General features: G+C 46.1%; 1 protein-coding gene across 1 annotated transcript in view; it reads left to right on the top strand.

Annotated features, from left to right (window-relative positions):
* The window catches only part of LOC138293701 (transcobalamin-1-like), a 70,148-nt gene that overhangs the window by 5,594 nt on the left and 42,608 nt on the right, over positions 1 to 21,946 (top strand). Inside the window, exons 2-5 of the mRNA XM_069233024.1 lie at positions 15,902 to 16,090; positions 17,774 to 17,923; positions 20,941 to 21,087; positions 21,209 to 21,384. Coding sequence (XP_069089125.1) covers positions 15,902 to 16,090; positions 17,774 to 17,923; positions 20,941 to 21,087; positions 21,209 to 21,384 — 662 coding nt within the window. The remainder of the gene's footprint in view (positions 1 to 15,901; positions 16,091 to 17,773; positions 17,924 to 20,940; positions 21,088 to 21,208; positions 21,385 to 21,946) is intronic.

Raw genomic sequence — 21,946 nt, 5'->3', positions numbered from 1 at the left:
GTTGCTTGGGATTTCCATAACCTCCCCACCATGAGTTTCATCTAGTGATAGTTGGGAGGTCAAAGAGTCAATCCCTCCCTCTCCCACCCAAAGAGATGCTTCATTTTGTTATGTGTTCTTCGTCTCTCCCCGAATGGTCTTGTGCTTGTTGGGTTCTCCAGGTGACTCTTCTTCATTCTGCCTCTGGTGGTAGGCCACGGCTCTGGGTGTTGTCATCTTCAAATTATGTTCTTGTGGTTATTTTGATGTATAGGTGCCCCTCCCTAGGTAAGGCTCAGGAGTTTGCGGAGGGCACATGGTTTCTTCATTTTCCCTCGGATGCTCTTGTGGTTGTTTGAGATGACAAGTGCCTCCTCCTCTCTGTGACTCTTGTGGTTTATCATACTTCAGGGAGTGGTCAGCTTCCCATGAGTGATCTTGTTTATTGGGTTTCCAAGTGCCTCTCTCGAGCCATGCCGCTGGAGTATGATTGGCACTCAAAGCTTTTCCATCTCCACATGGGTGTTTTGTGGAATTTTGGGGTCTTAAGGTACCTCTGCCAGATATGGTTCAAGTTGTAGGGGTGGCACAGAGTATTTTATTAAATTTTCCCAGGATCGTTCCTGTGGTTGTTTGGATCTGGAGATAGCTCTCTTGCAGTATGCTTATAGTGAATGGCCGGGGTTTAGGGTGAAGTCATCTACCGTGAGGGGAGCTGTAACTATTATAGTTCTTTTACACATATCTGTTGGTTTAAGAAGGCATCACTAAGGCATAATTCTATAGACACTTCTTCTCATACAAGCCTGGACAATGAAAGTAGCCTCATTGTCTTGGGGTTGCTTCGGGTTCAGGACCTCCTCTCAGATGGGTTACTTGTGTTACCCTGAATCTCAACTCTGTCAGGTAGGGTTTGTCTTGTGGTTGGCTTGGTTTCTGTTCCTCCTCTCAGGTGCGTTGCTTGTGCTACGTGTGAATCAGAGTTCCATCAGACAGAGTTTATCTTGTCTTTGTTTGGCTTTTGTTCTTCCTCCACAGTGGGCTGCTTGTGCTACATCTCAATCTGAGCTCCTCAGGTAGGGGTTGTCTTGTGGTTGGCTTGGTTTCTGTTCCTCCTCTCAGGTGCGTTGCGTGTGCTATGTGTGAATCAGAGTTCCATCAGACTGAGTTTATCTTGTCTTTGTTTGGCTTTTGTTCTTCCTCCACAGTGGGCTGCTTGTGCTACATCTCAATCTGAGCTCCTCAGGTAGGGGTTGTCTTGTGGTTGGCTTGGTTTCTGTTCCTCCTCTCAGGTGGGCTGCTTGTGCTAAATGTGAATCTCAGCTCCATCAGATAGGGTTTGTGTTGTGTTTGGAGGAGCCTAGTAGCTGTACTCAGGTGTGTATGACACCCCTTTGTATTTAAGAGAGTGACTTCTCCACATGTTTTGAAAGAAAGTATGATATTCCTCAAATATAGTTATATCTCTTTCTTCCTTAAAACCCTCCTTCTTGAACGTTTCGCAACATCCTGCATGTATGCTTGAGAGGTATGTGCTGTGAAAGGAACCACATCCCCGCATGATCTTTTACCAAAGTAATAATATAATGGGCTGAGCAGACAGCTAGGTTCACACTCAAGCACAGCAGGAGGTACACTGATGCAATTCTATGAGGACATGACCTAAAGGTGATGTTCTTGCCAAAAGACCAGCATTTTCCTCTAAATCCTCTACCTAGCAGCAAAATACATTGAAATCTCATTAAATTGACCTGACCCTGATGGCCTTTGAGAGAGCTATGTAGAGGTTAGACTGTTTGCCTCAGTGACTTGTTTCAATGGGTGTAACTTCTGTTTGCCAAGCACCTCACTTTAGGAACTCTTTAGATGTTGTTCTACAGCCTCTCAGCGACTCCTTAAAGGAGATAATCAGGAATTTGACTTCTCACAAGTTAAGCATCATGCGTTTGGTGACGGTGCCTGTGGTCTAGGACCCCATTAGTCAGAAGGATACACTTAAGCGTAGCTCGTGTTGTATGCTTAATTGTCTGTATATTGTGTAAATATGGTGAGGCCAGTTGCACAAGGATAGTATTCTACTTCTCCTCTCTCCAGGTTAGGGATTCTTGGCTCTCCTCTCAGCTTCGGCTTATCTAGTGTCTGCCATCTTTTGCGCTCAGGTGTGTGAAAACCCTCAAACAGAAAGTACATAGTATAGGGAGTCAATTGGAGGCAGAAAGGGTAAACAGACAGAGTGTGCTCAAAGTGCAGTGCCCTTCACCGTGTGCACCTGTGAATGTATTTTACTTTTGTGGCACTCTCTTTTCTTCCCAAATGTATCTTGTCTGCCCCTCCACACCAGCCCACAAATTCTTTAACAAGCCCTCATGCGGCAGTAAGACTTGCCTGAGACCACAGGCCTCCTAAGTAGTGGTTTCAGGAGCCTCAGCATCCATCTGTTGTTGGGGTCCTTGAAAACAGTGCTCTCAGAACAGTTCTCCTCTCTCTCTGTCCTGACATCAAGAAGCCCCTTGATCTCCCTGTCCAGATCGTGGGTCCTCTCAGCATTGGTCTTTCCCTTATGGCTGTCATTCTTTGCCGTCTTCGTTATCCCGCAGTCCGCCTGCACTTGGGTCGTGCTCTCTGCCCTCCATCCATCAACGACATAAGACTGGAATAGTCCTTCACTTATGTTGCAAGACGATGATGACGTCACTTCCATCTGCGCATCTGGAACAGCACTGGCTGTTTCACCTGGGACATTAATGGCACCCATGTTGGAGGTCATGGGCACAATTGGGACCGTACTATAGTGCCTCAGTGACTCCTTTCAAGTGACATCTTCTGTTTATCTAGGGTCCCAGTGCCTCTTTTTAGGGATGCATTAGGTGTTGTTCTGCACAAACACAAACCCCGAACACCTTGTCCCCTACTGGGAACTCCTCACCACACAAGACACTGTCTCCATCATGCACTCCATACAATCAGGAGCACCCACAGACTCTTGCCCCCACCACATCTTCAACCTTGGAAGCAAGACAACCGGAGACGAGCTCACGAAGGTCCTGAATACCTCCATCACAGTGGCCTCTTTCCCGGAGGTCTGGAAGCATACTGAAGTGAAGCCCCTCGTGAAAAATCCATCGCCAACCCAGCCAAACTGAAGAACTACCAGCCCATCCCTCTGCTCCCCTATCCAGCAAAACTCCTTGAGAAAGCGATCAACCAGCAACTCACCCAACACCCAGAAGACCACAACCTCCTGGACCCTTTCCAATCTGGATTTTGAGCTAATCACAACACCAAGACAGCCATGATTGCAGCCAAGATGACATCAGAGTCCTCCTGGACCACGAGGAAACAGCAGCCCTCATCCTCCTGGACCTGTCCGCTCCCACCACATCCTGATCAACAACCTCCACCATATCGGGATTCAAGGAAACACATTAAAATGGATCACCTCATACCTCACCGGCAGAACCCAAAGGATCATTCTCCCACCGATCACCTCAGAGCCCAAGAAGATGGGGAGTCCACAAAGGATTGTCCGTCAGCCTGACCCTCTACAACCCAGTAGAGATGCCAGTTCAAGATGCTAACCCACGCCTGCAAGGCCCGCACAATGAAGAACCAGCATACATCAACAAACGCCTGATCTTCCACCAATTGACCAGACACCTACGATCAGCTTCCCTCTCCCTTGCAGAAACCTCACGGATCCATCGAGCTAACAGCGGCGGATGCTCTTTCTTGCACCTGGCAGCCAAGGCCTGGAACAACCTCCCCTGCTCCTCAGGACTCTATCGTCACTCCAGGGACTCAGAAGAGAACAAAAGACCTGGATGTCCGAATTATCCTTCCTCCACGCAGCAGCATGCAGCTCCATTGCCTCAAAGTCCTCACGGGTGATTTACCAGGCTTTATAAAGGTTTGATTGATTGATTGTTCTAGCGTACCTCAGTGACTCCTCACAAGTGAAGCATCATGTGTTTGTCAAGTGTCCCTCAGTGACTCCTCACAAGTGAAGCGTCATGGGTTTGTCTAGGGCCGCTCACTGACTCCTCTCAAGTGAAGCATCATGTGTTTGTCGTGGGTGCCTCTGTGACTCAAGTGAAGTGTCATGTGTTTGTCTAGGGTCCCTCAGTGACTCTAACAAAGTGGAACCTCATGTGTTTGTCTAGGTTCCCGCAGTGGCTCCTCTCAAGTGAAGCATCATGTGGTTGTCTAGGGTCCCTCAGTGACACCTCTCAAGTGAAGCGTCATGTGTTCATCGAGGGTCCCTCAGTGCGCCTCTCAAGTTAAGCATCATGCGTTTGTTGAGGGCCCCTCACTGGCTCCTTACCAGTGAAGCATTGTGTGTTTATCTAGGGTCCCTCAGTGACACCTCTCAATTGAAGCATCATGTGTTTGTTGAGGGTCCCTCATTGGCTCCTTACCAGTGAAGCATTGTGTGTTTATCTAGAATCCCTCAGTGACACCTCTCAAGTGAAGCATCATGCGTTTTGTATAGGGTCCCTCAGTGACTCCTCATAAGTGAAGCATCATGTGTTTTTTTAGATTCCCTCAGTGACTTCTCACAAGTGAAGCGTCATGTGTTTGTCTAGGGTCCCTCAGTGACAACTCTAAAGAGAAGTGTACAACCATACATCCTCCCAAGTGAAGCATCATGTGTTTGTTGATGGTCTCTCAATGACTGCTCTCCAGTGAAGCGTCATGTATTTGTCTAGGGTCCCTCAGTGACTCTTCTCAAATGGAGCATCATGTGTTTGTTGAAGGGCCCTCAATGACTCCTCTCAGGTGAAGTGACATGTGTTTGTCTAGGGTCCCTCAGTGACAACTCTAAAGAGAAGTGTCATGTCTTTGTCTCGGGTCCCTCAGTGACTCCTCTCAAGTGAAATGTCATATGTTTGTCTAGGGTCCCTCATGAGGGTCCCTTGGTGACTCCTCTCAAGTGAAGTGTGATGTGTTTGCCTAGGTTCCATCAGTAACTCCTCTCATGTGAAGCGTCATGTGTTCGTTGAGGAACCCTCATTGACTCCTCTCAAGTGAAGCACCATGTGCTTGTCTAGGGTCCCTCAGTGACTTTGCTCAATTGAAGCATCATGTGTTTGTCTAGGGTCCCTCAGTGATTCTTCTCAAGGGAAGTGTCATGTGCTTGTCTAGGGTCCCTCAGTGACTCTTCCCAAGTGAAGCGTCATGTGTTTGTCTAGTGTCTCTCAGTGACTCCTCTGAAGTGAAGAGTCATGTGCTTGTCTAGAGTCCCTCAGTGACTCCTCTCAAGTGAAGCATCATGTGTTTATCTAGAATCCCTCAGTGACTCCTCCCAAGTGAAGCGTCATATTTTTCTCTGGGGTCCCACAGTGAGACCTCCAGAGTGAAGCGTTGTGTTTGTTGAGGGTTCCTCAGTGACTCCTTACAAGTGAAGCTTCATGTATTTGTTGAGGGTCCCCCAGTGACTCACATGAAGAATCATGTTTGTCTAGGGTCCCTCAGTGACTTCTCTCTCAGTGACTCGCATGAAGCGTGATGTTTTTGCCTAGGTTCCATCAGTAAATCCTCTCATGTGAGGCGTCATGTGCTTGTTTAGGAACCCTCAGTAAATACTCACAAGTGATGTGTCATGTCTTTGCCTAGTGTCCCTCAGTGACTCCTCTCAAGTGACGCACCATGGGCTTGTCTAGGGTCCCTCAGTGACTTCTCTCAATTTAAGCATCATGTGTTTGTCTAGGGTCCCTCTGTGATTCCTCTCAAGGGAAGCATCATGTGTATGTCTAGGTTCCCTCAGTGACTCCTCACAAGATTAGCATCATGTGTTTGTCTAGGGTCCCTCAGTGACTCCTCCCAAGTGAAGCGTCATGTGTTTGTCTAGGGTCCCTCAGTGACTCCTCCCAAGTGAAGCAATATCCGTTTGTCTAGAGTCCCTCAGTGACTCCTCTGAAGTGAAGCGGCATGTGTTTGTCTAGAGTTTATCAGTGACTCCTCCCAAGTGAAGCTTCATATTTTTCTCTAGGGTCCCTCAGTGACACCTCCCAAGTGAAGCGTCATGTGTTTGTTGAGGTTCCCTCAGTGACTCCTCACAAGTGAAGCTACATGTATTTGTCGAGGGTCCCTCAGTGACTCACATGAAGAGTCATGTGTTTGTCTAGGGTCCCTCAGTGACTCCTTCTAAGTGAAGCGTCATGTATTGAGTGTCCCTCAGTGACTCCTTTTAAGTGAAGCATCATGTTTGCTGAGATTTCCTCAGTGACTTCTCCCAAATGAAGCGTCATGTGTTTGCCTAGGGTCCCTCCATATCTCCTCTCAAGTGAAGCGTCATGTGTTTGTTGAGAGTCTCTCAGTGACTCTTCTCCAGTGAAGCGCCATGTGTTTGTCGGGGGTCCCTCAGTGAATCCTCTCAAGTGAAGCGTCATGTGTTTGTTGAGGGTCCCTCAGTGACTCCTCACAATTGAAACCTCATGTATTTGTCGAGGGTCCCTCAGTGACTTGAAGAGTCATGTGTTTGTTTAGGGTCCTTCAGTGACTCCTCTGAAGTGAAGCGTCATGGGTTAGTTGAGGGCTCGTCAGTGACTCCTCACAAGTGAAGCATTGTGTGTTTGTCTACTGTCCCTCAGTGACATGTTTCAAGTGAAGCATCATGTGTTTGTCTGGGGTCTCTTGGTGACTCCTCACAAGTGAAGCATCATATGTTCGTTGAGGGTCCTCAGTGACTCACATGAAGAGTCATGTGTTTGTCTAGGGTCACTCAGTGACTCCTCTGAAGTGAAGCACCATGTGTTTGTCTAAAGTCCCTCAGTGACTCCTCCCAAGTGAAGTGTCATATTTTTCTCTAGGGTCCCTCAGTGACACCTCCCAAGTGAAGCATCATGTGTTTTTTGAGGATCCCTCAGTGACTCCTTACAAGTGAAACTTCATGTATTTGTAGAGGGTCCCTCAGTGACTCCTATGAAGAGTCATGTGTTTGTCTAGGGTCCCTATTTGACACCTCCTAAGTGAAGCGTCATGTACTGAGGGTCCCTTGGTGATTCCTTTTAAGTGAAGCTTCAAGTGTTTGTTTAGATTTCCTCAGTGACTTCTCACAAGTGAAGCGTCATGTGTTTGGCCTAGGGTCCCCCCCTACCTCCTCTCAAGTGAATAGTCATGTGTTTGTTGAGGGTCTCTCGGTGACGCCTCTCCAGTGAAGCGTCATGTATTTGTCAGGGTGTCCCTCAGTGACTCCTCTCAAGTGAACCATCCTGTGTTTGTCGAGGGTCCCTCAGTGACTCCTCTCAAGTGAAGTGTCAGGTGTTTGTCGAGTGTCCATCAGTGACCCCTCACAGGTGAAGCATCATGTGTTTGTCTAGGGTTCCTTAGTGACGCCCCTCAAGTGAAGTATTATGTGTTTGTCTAGGGTCCCTCAGTGACTCCTCTCAAGTGAAGCGTCATGTGTCTGTATAGGGTCTCCTAGAAACTCCTCTCAAGTGAAGCATCATGTTTTTCTAAGGTGCCTCAGTGACTCCTCACATGTGAAGCGTCATGGGCTTGTTGAGGGTCCCTCAGTGACTTCTCTGAAGTGAAGTGTTGTGTTCGTTGAGGGTCCCTCCGTGACTCACATGAAGTATGATGTCCTAGCCTTCGGTCCTTCAGTGACTCCTCTCAAGTGAAGTGTCATGTGTTTGCTGAGGGTCCCCAGTGACCCCTCTCAAGTGAAGCGACCTGTGTTTGCCGAGGGTACCTCAGTGGCTCCTCACAAGTGGATCATCATGTGTTTGTCGAGGGTCCCTCAGTGACTCCTCTCAAGTGAAATGTCACATGTTTGTTGCTGGTCTCTCAGTGACTCCTCTCAAGTGAAGCGTCTTGTGTTTGTCGAGGGTCCCTCACTGACTCCTCTCAAGTGAAGCATCATGTGTTTGTCTAGCGTTCCTCAGTGACTTCTCTCAAGTGAAGCGCCATGTGTTTGTCTAGGGTCCCTCAGTGACTCCTCTCAAGTGAAGCGTCATGTTTGTTTAAGGTTCCTTAGTGACTCCTCAGATGTGAAGCGTCATATGCTTGTCAAAGGTCCCTCAGTTAGTTCTCTGAAGTGAAGTGTTATATGTTTGTCCAGTGTCCCTCAGTGACTCGCATGAAGCGTGATGTGTTTGCCTAGGTTCCCTCAGTGACTACTCTCCTGTGAAGCATCATGTGTTTGTTGAGGGTCCCTCAGTGACTCCCCCTAAGTGAATTGTCATGTGTAGAGGGTCCCTCAGTGATTCCTCTCAAGTGAAGTGTCATGTGTTTGTCTAGGGTCCCTCATTGACTGTTCTCAAGTGAAGTGTCATGTGTTTGTCAACGGTCCCTCAGAGAATCCTCTCAAGTGAAGCATCATGTGTTTGTCTAAGGTTCCTCAGTGACTCCTTTCAAGTGAAGCATCATGTGTTTGTCGATAATCCCTCAGTGACTCCTCTTAGGTGAAGTGTCATGTGTTTGTCTAGGGTCCATCAGTGACTTCTCTAAAGCTAAGTGTCATGTGTTTGTCAACGGTCCCTCAGAGAGTCTTCTCAAGTGAAGCATCATGTGTTTGTCTAAGATTCCTCAGTGACTCCTCTCAAGTGAAGCATCATGTGTTTGTCGAGTGTCCCTCAGCGACTCCTCTCAAGTGAAACATCATGTGTTTGTCTAAGGTTCCTGAGTGACTCCTCACATGTTGAGGGTCCCTTAGTGACTTCTCTGTAGTGAAGTGTCATGTGTTTGTCGACGGTCGCTCAGTGACTCACAAGTGAAGCGTCATGCGTCATATGTTTGTTGAATGTCCCTCAGTGATTCCTCACAAGTGAAGCATCATGTGTTTGCCTAGGGTCTCTCAGTGACTCCTCCCAAGTGAAGTGTCATGTCTGGAAGGTCTCTCAGTGACTCCTTTAAAGTGAAGAGTCATGTGTTTGTCTAGGGTCCCTCAGTGACTCTTCTCAAGTGAAGCGTAATGTGTTTGCCTAGGGTCCCTCAGTACCTCCACTCAAGAGAAGTGTCATGTGTTTGTTGAGGGTCCCTCATTGACCACTCTCAAGTGAAGCGTCACATGCTTGTCTAAGGGAAGCTTCATGTGTTTGTCGAGGGTCCCTTAGTGACTCTTCTCAAGTGAAGCTTTGTGTTTGTCTAGGGTCCCTCAGTGTCTCCTCTCAAATGAAGCATCAAATGTTTATCTAGGGCCCCTCAGTGACTCCTCCCAAGTGAAGCATCATGTGTTTGTTCTAGGGTCCTTCAGTGACTTCTCTCAAGTGAAGCGTCAAGGGTAGCATCATGTATTTGTCTAGGGTCCCTCAGTGACTCCTCCCAAGTGAAGAGTCATGTGTTTGTCTAGTGTCCCTCAGTAGCTCAAGTGAAGCGTCATGTGTTTGTCAAGGATGCTTCAGGGACCTCTCTCAAGTGAAGCGTTATGTGTTTGTTGCGGGTCCCTCCGGGACCTCTCTCAAGTGAAGCGTCATGTGTTTTCCTAGGGTCCCTCAGTGACTCTCAGAAAGTGAAGCCACATGTGTTTGTCTTGGTTCCCTCAGTGACTCCTCTCAAGTGAAGTGTCATGTGTTTGTCTATGTCCCTCAGTGACTTTCCCCAAGTGAAAAGTCAAGTGTTTGTCGAGGGTCCCTTACTGACTCAGTGTTTGTGTTACACAAATGCATTTACATGCATGCAGTGCTGTAAGATCTCAGTGCTGACTCTCAGAGGATGTCTTCTGCATCACTCTAATGACCCGGTGCCTTTATAGGAGTGTCCTACTCATCAGGTTAGGGTCCACACAGTAACGTCACCCGGCTAGAGCTTGGCCCATGAGACCCTGAGGCTCAAGGACTCCAGGGTACAGTCATGTTTGTGTTCTCAGTCTGCGGTTTGTGTACTTATCTGGGTGTTGCCTCCCTGGGGTTTGTTTAACAAGGGACTGGAAACTCACTTAACTTAATTCCTGGACAGGATATTGCACAAAGGGCTTTTGTTTCTTAACTTGTTAAAACAAAACAGAAAAACAAAACCAGGAGGTGCTGCAATACCCAGAAGAGGAACTGGGTGAGAAAGAGGTGGATACCTAGAGAGATATAAATAGATAGATAGATAGATAGATAGATAGATAGATAGATAGATAGATAGATAGATAGATAGATAGGTATATAGATAGATAGATAGATAGATAGTTAGAGATAGATAGATAGATAGATAGATAGATAGATAGATAGATAGATAGATAGATAGATAGATAGAGAGATAGATAGATAGATAGATAGATAGATAGATAGATAGATAGATAGATGGTTTGATATGATAGATCGACAGATAGACAGACAACAGATAGATAGATAGATAGATAGATAGATAGATAGATAGATAGATAGATAGATAGATAGATAGATAGATAGATAGATAGATAGATAGATAGATAGAGATTGAGGGAGACACTGAAAGTGAGAGTGAGTTAGAGAAAGAGAGGGCGAGAAAGACCACGATAGTGGAAGCCGAACCCATCACCCAAGAAGTGGGGGTGACTTGGTCTGCAGCTGAGATCCATTCACTCTGGTTCTTCTACCCGCATCAGAGCTGGTGTGGGTTGGAGGGTCTGAGCTGGACTCTTCCTGCATCTGGTAACCTTACAGCCTAACTCTGTGTATGTTGCATGTGTAGTGAGCTGTTGCTGCCTGAAGATGGCCCTGTGTCTAACCCACATGAGCTGTTTGCTTCACTCATCTTCAGATCTCACTGACCTCTTGGGGGTGGTGGGTGTTGTGTGCTGCTGGCCAGGGGTGCCCAGGGCAGGTGTTTGTTTTCTTGAGCCCATGCCAGCTGAGCTGTTCTAGCCTGGGTTCCTAGGCAGAAGGCAACAGGTTAGGGTGTGGTAATCAGAGGTCCTAAATGTGGACAAGTTGCTATTTCCATGCTCCTTAGAGATCCTGCATCCCTGTCCCCAGTAGTTTGTGTCACATACGGGCCTGGCGTTATCCTTTTGTCTCCAGCCTCTGGCCTTGCAATGTGGCATCTCAAGGAGTCTGTTTCAAAGAGAACTTGTCTAGCTTGACACAGAGGTGAAGGTTGCCCACGTTTTGCCCTCATATTTGTGAGAGTGGGGCACTTGTTGGATGGCATTGTAGAGCTGTGCTCTGCAAGTCCTCATTGGCATAGGGAGTTTTTAGGTTGGGAACCTGGGTATTTCCTAATTAAAGTATTCCTGCATCTGCCACTTTTCCATATCCTTAATGCCTGAGAGGTGCCCCTGCCACAGGGGAGGGAGGCAGTGGTTGAGCTAAGGATTGGAGCTGGGGTAGTTAGTATGAAATGTGGAGCGTGTTATGTGTGTGGGTCTGATGGCAGGTGCTGTGGTATATTATGGGGTGGGGGACATGTTGGAGATGAGTTGGAGTGGGGTGGTGGGTCAGGTATCTTTGTTTGTGGTTGATAACCTCTGGCAGCGGTGTGGTGTTGTGTGGCGCGCTGGAGTGAGGGTCATTTGAAGGGATAAGATGAAAATATCTGGGGAGAGGCTACATAACTAACCGGAGAAACATTTCTAGGCTGGAGGAAATATACAGCAGTTCAGTGGTGTGGGTTTGCAGTAGACTCTTGCGACTACAGCCTGAGCCTGTATCTGCCTGCCGTGCTGTATGGGGTGTGACTGTAGTAACAGTACAGCCTGAGATCTGTACTGGCAGTACAGTACATGTTGCATCTTTGAAAATGGTTCTGCATGGGTTGTGTTTGTAGTGAGTGTAAGCTATTTTATGCTCTGGTGGTGCCAGCACAGTACACTTCTCTGAGTACAACGAGTGGTTCTGCATGGGCTGCGGGTTTAGTAACTGTACAGCGGTGGACGCTCTGGTGGTGTCAGCACAGTACAGTCCTCTGAGTACAACCAGTGATTCTGCATGGGCTCCGGGTGTAGTAACTGTACAGCGGTGGACGCTCTGGTGGTGTCCGTACAGTACACTTCTCTGAGTACAGTAGGTGGTTCTGCATGGGCTGCGGGTTTAGTAACAGTACAGCGGTGGACGCTCTGGTGGTGTCTGTACAGTGCAGTCCTCTGAGTACAGTAGGTGGTTCTGCATGGGCTGCGGGTTTAGTAACTGTACAGCGGTGGACGCTCTGGTGGTGTCCGTACAGTACACTTCTCTGAGTACAGTAGGTGGTTCTGCATGGGCTGCGGGTTTAGTAACTGTACAGCGGTGGACGCTCTGGTGGTGTCCGTACAGTACACTTCTCTGAGTACAGTAGATGGTTCTGCATGGGCTGCGGGTTTAGTAACTGTACAGCGGTGGTCGCAGGTGGCTTTGCATGGTCTGTGTGTGTAGTGACTGTACAGCGGTGGTCGCTCTGGTGGTGTCCGTACAGTACAGTCCTCTGAGTACAGTAGATGGTCCTGCATGGTCTGCATAGGCTGTGTTTGCAGTGACTGTACAGCAGTTGATGCTCTGGGGGTGTCCGTACAGTACAGTCCTCTTAGTACAGTAGATGGTTCTGCATGGGTTGTGTGTGTAGAGGTTGTACAGCAGTGGCCACATTGTTGGTGTCCGTACAGTACAGTCCCCTGAGTACAGTAGGTGGCTCTGCGTGGTCTGTGTGTGCAGTGACTGTATTGTGGTGGTCGTTCTGGTGGTGTCCGTACAGTACAGTCCTCTGAGTACAGTAGGTAGCTCTGCATGGGCTGCGGGTATAGTAACTGTACAGCAGTGGTCGCTCTGGTTGTGTCTGTACAGTACAGTCCTCTTAGTACAGTAGATGGTCCTGCATGGTCTGCATAGGCTGTGTGTGCAGTGACTGTACAGCAGTGGTCGCTCTGGTTGTGTCCGTACAGTACAGTCCTCTTAGTACAGTAGATGGTCCTGCATGGTCTGCATAGGCTGTGTGTGCAGTGACTGTACAGCAGTGGTCGCTCTGGTGGTGTCCGTACAGTACAGTCCTCTTAGTACAGTAGATGGTACTGCATGGTCTGCATAGGCTGTGTTTGCAGTAACTGTACATCAGTTGATGCTCTGGGGGTGTCCGTATAGTATAGTCCTCTTAGTACAGTAGATGGTTCTGCATGGTCTGTGTGTGCAGTGACTGTACAGCCGTGGACGGTCTGGTGGTGTCCGTACAGTACAGTCTTCTGAGTACAGTAGATGGTTCTGCATGGTCTGTGTGTGTAGAGGTTGTACAGCAGTGGCCACATTGTTGGTGTCCGTACAGTACAGTCCTCTGAGTACAGTAGGTAGCTCTGCATGGGCTGCGGGTGTAGTAACTGTACAGCAGTGGTCGCTCTGCGCTCTGGTGATGTCTGTACAGTACAGTCCTCTTAGTACAGTAGATGGTTCTGCATGGTCTGCATAGGCTGTGTGTGCAGTGACTGTACAGCAGTGGTCGCTCTGGTGGTGTCCGTACAGTACAGTCCTCTGAGTACAGTAGATGGTTCTGCATGGGTTGTGTGTGTAGAGGTTGTACAGCAGTGGCCACATTGTTGGTGTCCATATAGTACAGTCCTCTGAGTACAGTATGTGGCTCTGCATGTGATGGTTGTACAGTCTGGGAGCTGGTGAAAGTAACTGATGCAGGACAGTTTAGGACTCGCCAGCAGTAGCAGTGCATTATGGGACGTGTGAGTGGCAGCAGTAGAGTATATTTTACACATACTGCCTGTGTCAGGACAGTATACCCACGTCTGTTCCGGTGCACGTACAGTGCGCCTGGCTGGACATGCCATGTGTGTGTGTCTGGTGCTAATATGGGATTGGCTGTGCAGTCATACAGTGCTTTGTGGGCTGTATATTGTTGCCTGTACATGGGGCAGTGGTGTGTGGGCTCTACTGGGGTGTGTTGCTCATTTAGGGCAGTAGAGTGTAGAGTTCACAAGCAGGGGCAGTAAGAGTTAGTCCAATGAACAATGGGGCAGTGCACTATGGGCTGTGAGTTGTGCTCTGTGGAAAGTACAGTGCAAGCTGTGCATTTAGGGCAGCACGGTGTGGATTTGTCGAGAGGGGCAGCAGACAGTGAGTTGAAGCAATAGTGGGGCAGTGCATTGCGTGGTTTTGCTGAAGGTGCAGATTGCGGGAGGTCATTGAATATGGGTGCACCGCCGCATGGGCTTGGACCATGTGTGGAGGGGTTGGTTAGAGACACAGGACCCTGTGGTTTGTTCAGTGGGCGAGCCTGGGGTCTGCAGTGTGTAGGACAGTGAGGGTAATGTAGTTGAAAAAGTACCCCAGAGCGGTAAACTGTAGATTTGTACTGTGGGTGAAGGAGAGTGCGGGATGTGCAGCCCAGCCTGAGCTATAAAAGAAGCATTGCCATGCCCAGAGAAGTGCAGGCGGGGCAGTGTGGAAAGTGCAGCGCAGACCAATGGGACAGTACACTACTTTTTGAGCTAGGACAGAGGACATTAATAATGTTCAAGAAGTGGAGGGGTATTGTGACCTATTTGAGGATTCATGTTCCCCTCCCACACTCAATACTGCAATAAATAAATAGCATATTCTGCACATCTGCATGTATGGTGTGTGCCATTAAATGTTTTCTGGTTTTAACAAAAGTTGTTTACCAAAAACCACAATGCAGGGGGTGACATTTGTGCAGCAAGGTAAACTCACACAGAAGAGATATTGTAACTACTGGGAGAGTTGGAGCCAGATGTATCAAAGCACTGTTTTTCATTTCTTAAAGTGTAAATTTTAAGAAATCGCTATTTAAGAAATGCAAAATGGTCTGTAAGAAAATAACGATTCCCTAATAGGGATTCCCACAGAATCCCAATAGCTATTAGGGAATTGCTATTAAGAAATGCATTTCCCAATTTGAGATTCCTTAATAAGGGAATTGCAAATTAGGCAATGCAAAACCAATGGTGCCAAGGCCCTAAGGCCCCCCTTGAGGCACCCCAAAATGTAATTGTGCACATGTGAAGTGCACACATGCCCTAGGGGTATGTGTGTGCTACATGCCACTTTTAAAAATACACTTATAATGTACTTTTAAAAATTGCATATGGTTACCACCAACTTGGAGTTCGTGGTAATTCCATTTCCTAAATCCCAGTTCACATTTAGGAAATGCTTGATACATGTGTATAGGGAATCGTAAATAGGAATTCTCTATTTGCATTTTCCTATTTAGGGAATCTCAATTTGCGATTCACAAAATTGAGTCACAATTTTAGGGAATCGCTATTTTATCGATTCCTTAAAATTGCACTTTGAATGCCTTTCATACATTGTGTATGGCTATTTTGCATTCGCAAACGGTGGGATTTTGCGATTTGCACCGTTTGCGAATGCAAAATAGTTTGATACATCTGGCCCTTGATTCCCTGTGTGTAGAAAGTGTTGCATGCAATCTGGGAGGCAATGAAAAGAGTTTTTCTCATGTCAGGTTTGCTGTCCTGTGTTAATAAACTCAAATTTGACCTTTGCACTGTAGCAATAAGTCTGTGAATGTGTGTTTAATAGTACAGTTCCTATAAATAACATGTTATTAGATCACTTTTAAATTATTGTCACTGCTATGGCCAATCCCCGCTGCTCACGGCCGAAGGCTGTATGCAGTGGTGGTTGTATTAACATAAGGTAGTTATATGATCATTTATGTTAAAAAAACATAGAAATGCACTAAAACTACCAAAGGTTACAGAGATGTTGCAGTTAGGTTCACATTTTACCCACACAAAGCCATAGAAATTCAGCAGTTTTAGTTACACTTATCAGAAGAAACTATAACTTGTGCTGTTAAGTAACTTTAGGCGAGGAGTTATAGTTTCTTAATATAAGTGTAACTATAACTTTAGCTGCTGTTTTTTTCAGTGAATATATATACATATATATATATATATATATATATATATATATATATATATATATATATATATATATGTACATACACACATATATACCATAAATAAATATATTATTATAAAGAAATATATGTATATATACACATACATAAAAAAAAACACTGCTATATGGTCTAAAAACCTCCTTCTCTCCCCTTGCAGCTGTGGATCAGGCCGAGAAGCCTCAGCTCACCAGCCTCCTAGAGGTCATGCTGAGGTCCTGGAACGCTAGCGCGACGCCCAACCCCAGCATCCTGCTCGCCCTGCGGCTGGCTACGGACCACAATCTGGCGGTGGAGAAGACCATGGTCCTGAGGCTGAAGGAGTATGCTGTGCAGCAGGTTGTTAACAGTGAGTAGGCCGTCATCCATTAGAAGCCTATCAGTTCTGCACCGCTCTGAACCTCAGCATCTGCAGCATCCCACCACATTCTTAACTGTCCTCACCCAGTACTATTCACAAACCTACTGACTGGCCCGTCTCTTACGCGTTGAGATCTGCAGAAGTCTAACTTTAGCTGTAAATGAGGAAAAGATGGGGGAATGGCTCGAAAATGGGGAATACTTACTACTAAAGGGGAGGGGTTTTCGGAGGAATATGGAGGAGTTATGGCAGGGCTCAAGAGTGGTATAGGGAGGGGCATACATCCACCTAAGAAAGAGTAAGCCTCTTCCCATTCACAAACTGCACTTCAGTAGTTAATATAGCCCAAAAGGACTATAAATGTGTTCCAGCACCACCAATGGCCACTCACTGGTACTGCACCACTGCTCCTTACAGAATAATGGAAGTAGGGACTTAACATAAAAACCCTTCGAAAACGTCAAAATAACTTCAGTTATTTAAACTATTTAAAAATATAAAAGCATGTATTTAATATTAAAAATTGCCTATAAGAAAAACAGAAATATTATTTTATCAACCTTTTTACATTTTTAAAATTAATGAAACATTAATATTTATTAAAATAATTAAATAATTTCTAAATAATTCTAAGCATCTCATATTAACTTGCTTGTAGTGTATAATAAAATAGATACTTTAGTTGGGATAATTATATTTTAATATAATATGTTGAAAATATAAAAAATTTTGACTTAAAATTGCATTATTAATGCTATACATTTTTACATTGTTCTAACTTATATAGATAAACATATAACATTAATTAACAGTTTTCTAATTTTTGTTTAATACATGTTGAAACTTTTCCCTATATTTTATCATAGCGATAACTTTTCCTCGATTGCGGAGGTCTCCATCAAGTATGTGGAACATCAATTAAGGTTGTAACGTCACTCATAGCTGTAACTTTATGGTCGTATTTGACGTTTACACTAACTCCATTCCATATTTCATAAGTCCAGACAATTAAGTCTACACTTTTGAATAAACTTTGCATTTGTTATAGATGAACAGCCAAATGTAGTAAAGTTACTCAAAAGTGTAAGAATAAATGCACTTGTAATAAATCAGAATGTATAAATTTACCTTATCTTTGTGAACAGAACCCGGAGAGTTACTGCTGTCCCATCTTCCAGGAGGCTCATTTAAAGATGCGGTGGGACTCAAAGGAATGACAAATGATGGTAGTATTACCTTTCTTTCAGGGTGGGCACCACCGGGGTAGCAGGAGCTGGCCCTGAAAGGTTGCGGTCCCCAGGGCCATCTGTGGCTCCACAAGGGGGGCCGCACAACCCCCTCCATTGTTTAATTCCACCGCAGGGAGGAGGTGGTTCGCAGGGCTGGGGGTCTGAGACGGACCACCTTCATTATTTTATAGAGCGATAACTCTATAGAGACAGATTCCAAGAAAGGCGAGAGAATACAGCTTCTGAGATTCAACTGCTAAGGATAATTCACAGGAACATACCCAAAATGAGAGAGACAGTGAATGAGAGACATTGTCAGAGATAGAAATAGCAGGAGAAACATAATAAAGCTAAGGCTGAAGATATTGAAATAGAAACTCCCAGAGATGGACACATTTAAGTTTTCACCAGCAGATTGAGTCATATCAGTCTTATTTTGTAGACCAGACCTTCTCTTCGGGGCTGGTGGCCCTGTACGTGCTGGCTCTGCAGGCTTCCTGCGAGAACCCCCGGAATGTTACAGCTTTGAACTCCAACATTGACCTGGTGAAAATCCTGAAGGAGAAGTACCAGGAAGAGCTGAGGAACATTGGTGAGTTGTGCCCATTTGTCTGCTTCACCTAGAGATATTAACATCCTTAGAGTAAAAATGTCTCTCTCTCTTTCTCTCTGTCCTTCTCACTCCCATCCTCTTCGCTTCCCTAATCCTTGTCTCTTTTTCTATGATTCTTTCTTCCTCCTACTTTTGCTCTCATCTCTCTCCCATGTGCTCCCTTTCCCTCCCCATCATTCTCCTGCCTCTTCTTGTCTCATTCCATCTTCACCTCTTCCCTCCTCAAGTCCTGCCTACCTAATCTCTATTTTTTTTTTCCTTCCCCACGTTCTTAATGGCCTACCTCTAGTCTGCCTACCTGCCGCCGTATCGTCTCTCCCCCATCTTATTCCCCAGGACACACCTCTCTCCTTTCAATCTCCGCTTGTTGTTGGTCCAACCCCCTTGCCTAACCGCATAGCTCTCTTCTCTGCACTTTTACCTCTTATTTCTTTGTCTCTTTCACCTTCACGTCTCTGTGGTTAATCTCTCTCTCTCCTCCTCCTCCTCCAATCCAACTCCATCTTCTGTATCTCTTTTCTCAGGCCTTAACTCTACCCCCTCCACCTCCTAATTGTCATTTCCTTAATTCTCTTTTTTGTCTCCATACCGGTAGCCTTACCTTCTTCACCTGTCCTCTTCCTCTTACTTCCTTTCCAATAACCACCATCTTTCCCTTCACTACCCATGTCCCTCCCCTCTCTGCCTGCTTTCATTGTCTCATAACCACCATCTCCTCACTTCTGTATCTACTTTCTCCATTTCCATAAAGCTATGACTTTTCTGAACAAAAGAACCTTCCAAATGTGACAGTTTCCCCAATGGTAAAATTGCTCATTAGTCACATGGGGGCATATTTACGAGAGGGTTGTGTCACGCTTGCACCACACCAAGTGATATATGCGTGAAGCAAACCTCCAAGTCAGATTTCTGAAGCCATGCAAACGTACTTTCCATGACTTTGAGTGACTCCAACAATCTGGAATAAGGCAGCACAGCGCAGCGCAAATTGCTGCGTGCATTCCATTGGCATTGTGTTGCTTTACTATGCACTGGGAAGGCATTCCATTGGCATTGCGTTGCCTTACTATGCACTGGGAAGGCATTCCATTGGCATTGCATGGGTGTCCTACGCAACTACCATGGATTTTGAAGCTTTCCCATATTTACCAGACCTGCTAAACTTGGGAGTGCGCCAAGAAGATACGCCTCCCCAGAAGAGGCGTAACGAGGAAAATATATTTATTTCTCATTGTTACTTCCTCTATGTATGTATGCTGCATTCTGCAACACACATAAATAGAGGAATATGCCTCTCGGGATTGTTTTTGTGCAGGAAAGTGCATAATTGGCTGCCTAGCACCAACGGAGGCACCCTTGCACCATGGTGCAAGGGTGTCTGCATTGCATGCCGGATTGTTTTTGTGCAGAAAGGAGCACATTCCTGCTCAAAAACAATCCAGAGAGGCATTTTCCTCTTTCCATGTGTGTTGCAGAATGCAGCACACATGAAAAGAGGAAATAACGAGGAGGTATTTCTACTCATTACACCTGCTCTGGGGAAGCGTAACGTTTTGGTGCCCTAGGTTTACGTGATTAAGAAAATCTGGGGCAGCATCAAAATCCATGGGTGTTGCGTGAGTATGGCAATGTAGTGGCGTGTGCTGCATTGTCTTAATTAATCAATCAATCTGAATTTATAAAGTGCTGCAAATCAGATGTGAAGGATTCAAGGCGCTGGAGTTGCTAGCTGCTTCATGGTGTTCTGTTCATTTGAACAACCATGTCTTGAGTCCTTTTCTGAATTCCTGGAGGGAGGTGACATTCCTAAGGTGCAAAGGGAGGTTGTTCCAGGCTTCGGCCACCAGAAGGAGACCCCTGTTGGATCGGCAGATCCGAGGGGTCTCTGCAAGGAAAAAGCAGGCAGATTGCAGGTGTCTGGTTGGTTGGCAGAGGGTCATTCTTACTCCATATCTATGAGGCCATTCAGACCAACGCAAAGTGGCTTCGCCTGGCCTCATAGACATGGTTGAGAGGTTTGCGACACCAGAGCATCAAAAAAGTCATGCTCCGGTGGCACAAGCCTTTCTTAAATATGCCTCTGAGTACCTGCACTTATATATTTCCATTTAAAGCACTGGCACAGACAATATGCAATTATGTTTTAGCAGCAATGCCACATAATCTGCACGTCCTATCCGCACCTCGTGGTCAACACACATGACGTGGAAACACTTCCCACATAGGATCATGACAAAGACAACACCCTTCCAACTACACACTTGACCTGGTGTACCGTGCTACCCATGGAGGCCAGCACTCTGCGCCTCACACGGGGGAAGTACATACTATAGAAATGCTTCAATACAATACAATACAGTGGATCTATCCGAGTAAATCATTAAAGTAAAACGAGCAAAGCTTTGTGGCTTTGGTGAAATCACTGGGACAGTGCCACCTAGGGAGCTCCCCAGTGGCCTTAGTTTGATGCATGAAAGTACCTAGTCAATTATTATAACTACAGTTCTTCCCATGTAAATATATTGGAAGCATTGTTGGACATCCTAGATCTATAGGTTTGTTGTTTTCACCAAAGATAATGAATATGTAATGATTTCCTATGGGGCTGCCAGGTGCTGACAGCAAACATTTTATACCACCATCCTCTCACCACTCAACTATTTCAGAGACTTTTCACACAAATAACCTCAAGTATCTTACCTCTTCAGAGCCCCTGTAATAATTTATGCATGTAGGACCCCAACCATTTCCACTGCCTGTCAGTTAAAAAAATCTAAAAGTGATAGTAAATTATTTAGCCTACAGTAGAGCAAGGCTCGGAAGTGCATGATAGTGTGTGTGTAACCCTGGACCCCATTCTTGCATCAGAATTAATGAGACCAAGAAAGATTGTGCAGGTCCCAGAAGCACTGAGCATGATTTCCAGATTCCTGCTGCATTTTCCCCTGGATCCAGACATTCATCTATAAACTCTCATTGCCCCCTTTCTCTCACAGAAGAGCATGGTCGCCCACTCTCCAATTACTTCCAGATTGGCCTGGACATCATAGCCCTCTGCCTGCAAGATGCACCTGTAAATGTGTCCTCTGTCCTGGGTACCGGTGGTGTCAACATGGGGCATGGGCACCAGGAGTTCTCTGTTGGTGAGTCAAGGTTGTTTCCAGCTGTTGCTTTTCAGTGGTCTTAATCAAAAGATACTTTTATTCAAGTCATGCTTTGAGAACAGCCAATGGTTGAGCTAACATATCCAGTTCTTTATTACAGACACCGCTGCCGTCGTGGTCTTGGGCCTAACGTGTGTGGTCAGAAGAGGGAACCTCACACCAGAGGAGGTGGAAACCATCACTCTCACCCTGAGATTCCTGGTCCAGAAGATTCTAGATCAGTCCCAAAGCAATGGTGAAATTGGAAATATCTACAGCACTGGGCTAGCCATGCAGGTGAGACACCATGGATGCTGCTAGATTGCCTTCTTCCAATCTACGTGGACAGTAACCTTCTCCACCGGTTTTAAGCTGTGTTCCATTTCAACTATCTCAAAATCCTTTTCAACTTATTTTCATTACTTCCACAACTGAAACTTGCAACATCCTGGAGCTTCTCTGCGTGGCTTTTCATGGCCTCATAGATATGGAGTAAGGTAAAGCAGCACAAGTCTCTGCGTTGCCTTACTTTGCCCCAAGGAGTCTTTCTATAGAAGTTGCAGTAGATTTTCCCACGCAACACCTATGGATTTTCACGCTGCCCACAATTTATTTAATCACGTAAACCTGGGAAAGCGCAAAAACCTTACATCTCCTGAGGTGAGGCGTAACAAGGAGAAATAATTGTATTTCTCTTTGTTTTTTTCCTCCTTCCATGTGTGCTGCATCTTGCAGTACACATAAAAAGAGGAAAACGCCTCTCTGGATTGTTTTGTGCAGGAAGGAGCCCCTTCCTGCACAAAAGCAATCCTGCACCATGGTGCAAGGGTGCTTGCATTGGCGCTAGGCTGCCAAAACA

The sequence above is a fragment of the Pleurodeles waltl genome, chromosome 4_2, assembly GCF_031143425.1.
Source record: "Pleurodeles waltl isolate 20211129_DDA chromosome 4_2, aPleWal1.hap1.20221129, whole genome shotgun sequence".
NCBI classification, from domain to species: domain Eukaryota; kingdom Metazoa; phylum Chordata; class Amphibia; order Caudata; family Salamandridae; genus Pleurodeles; species Pleurodeles waltl.
Note: the sequence above shows the minus strand (reverse complement) of the source record. Positions and strands in the feature narration are given on the sequence as shown.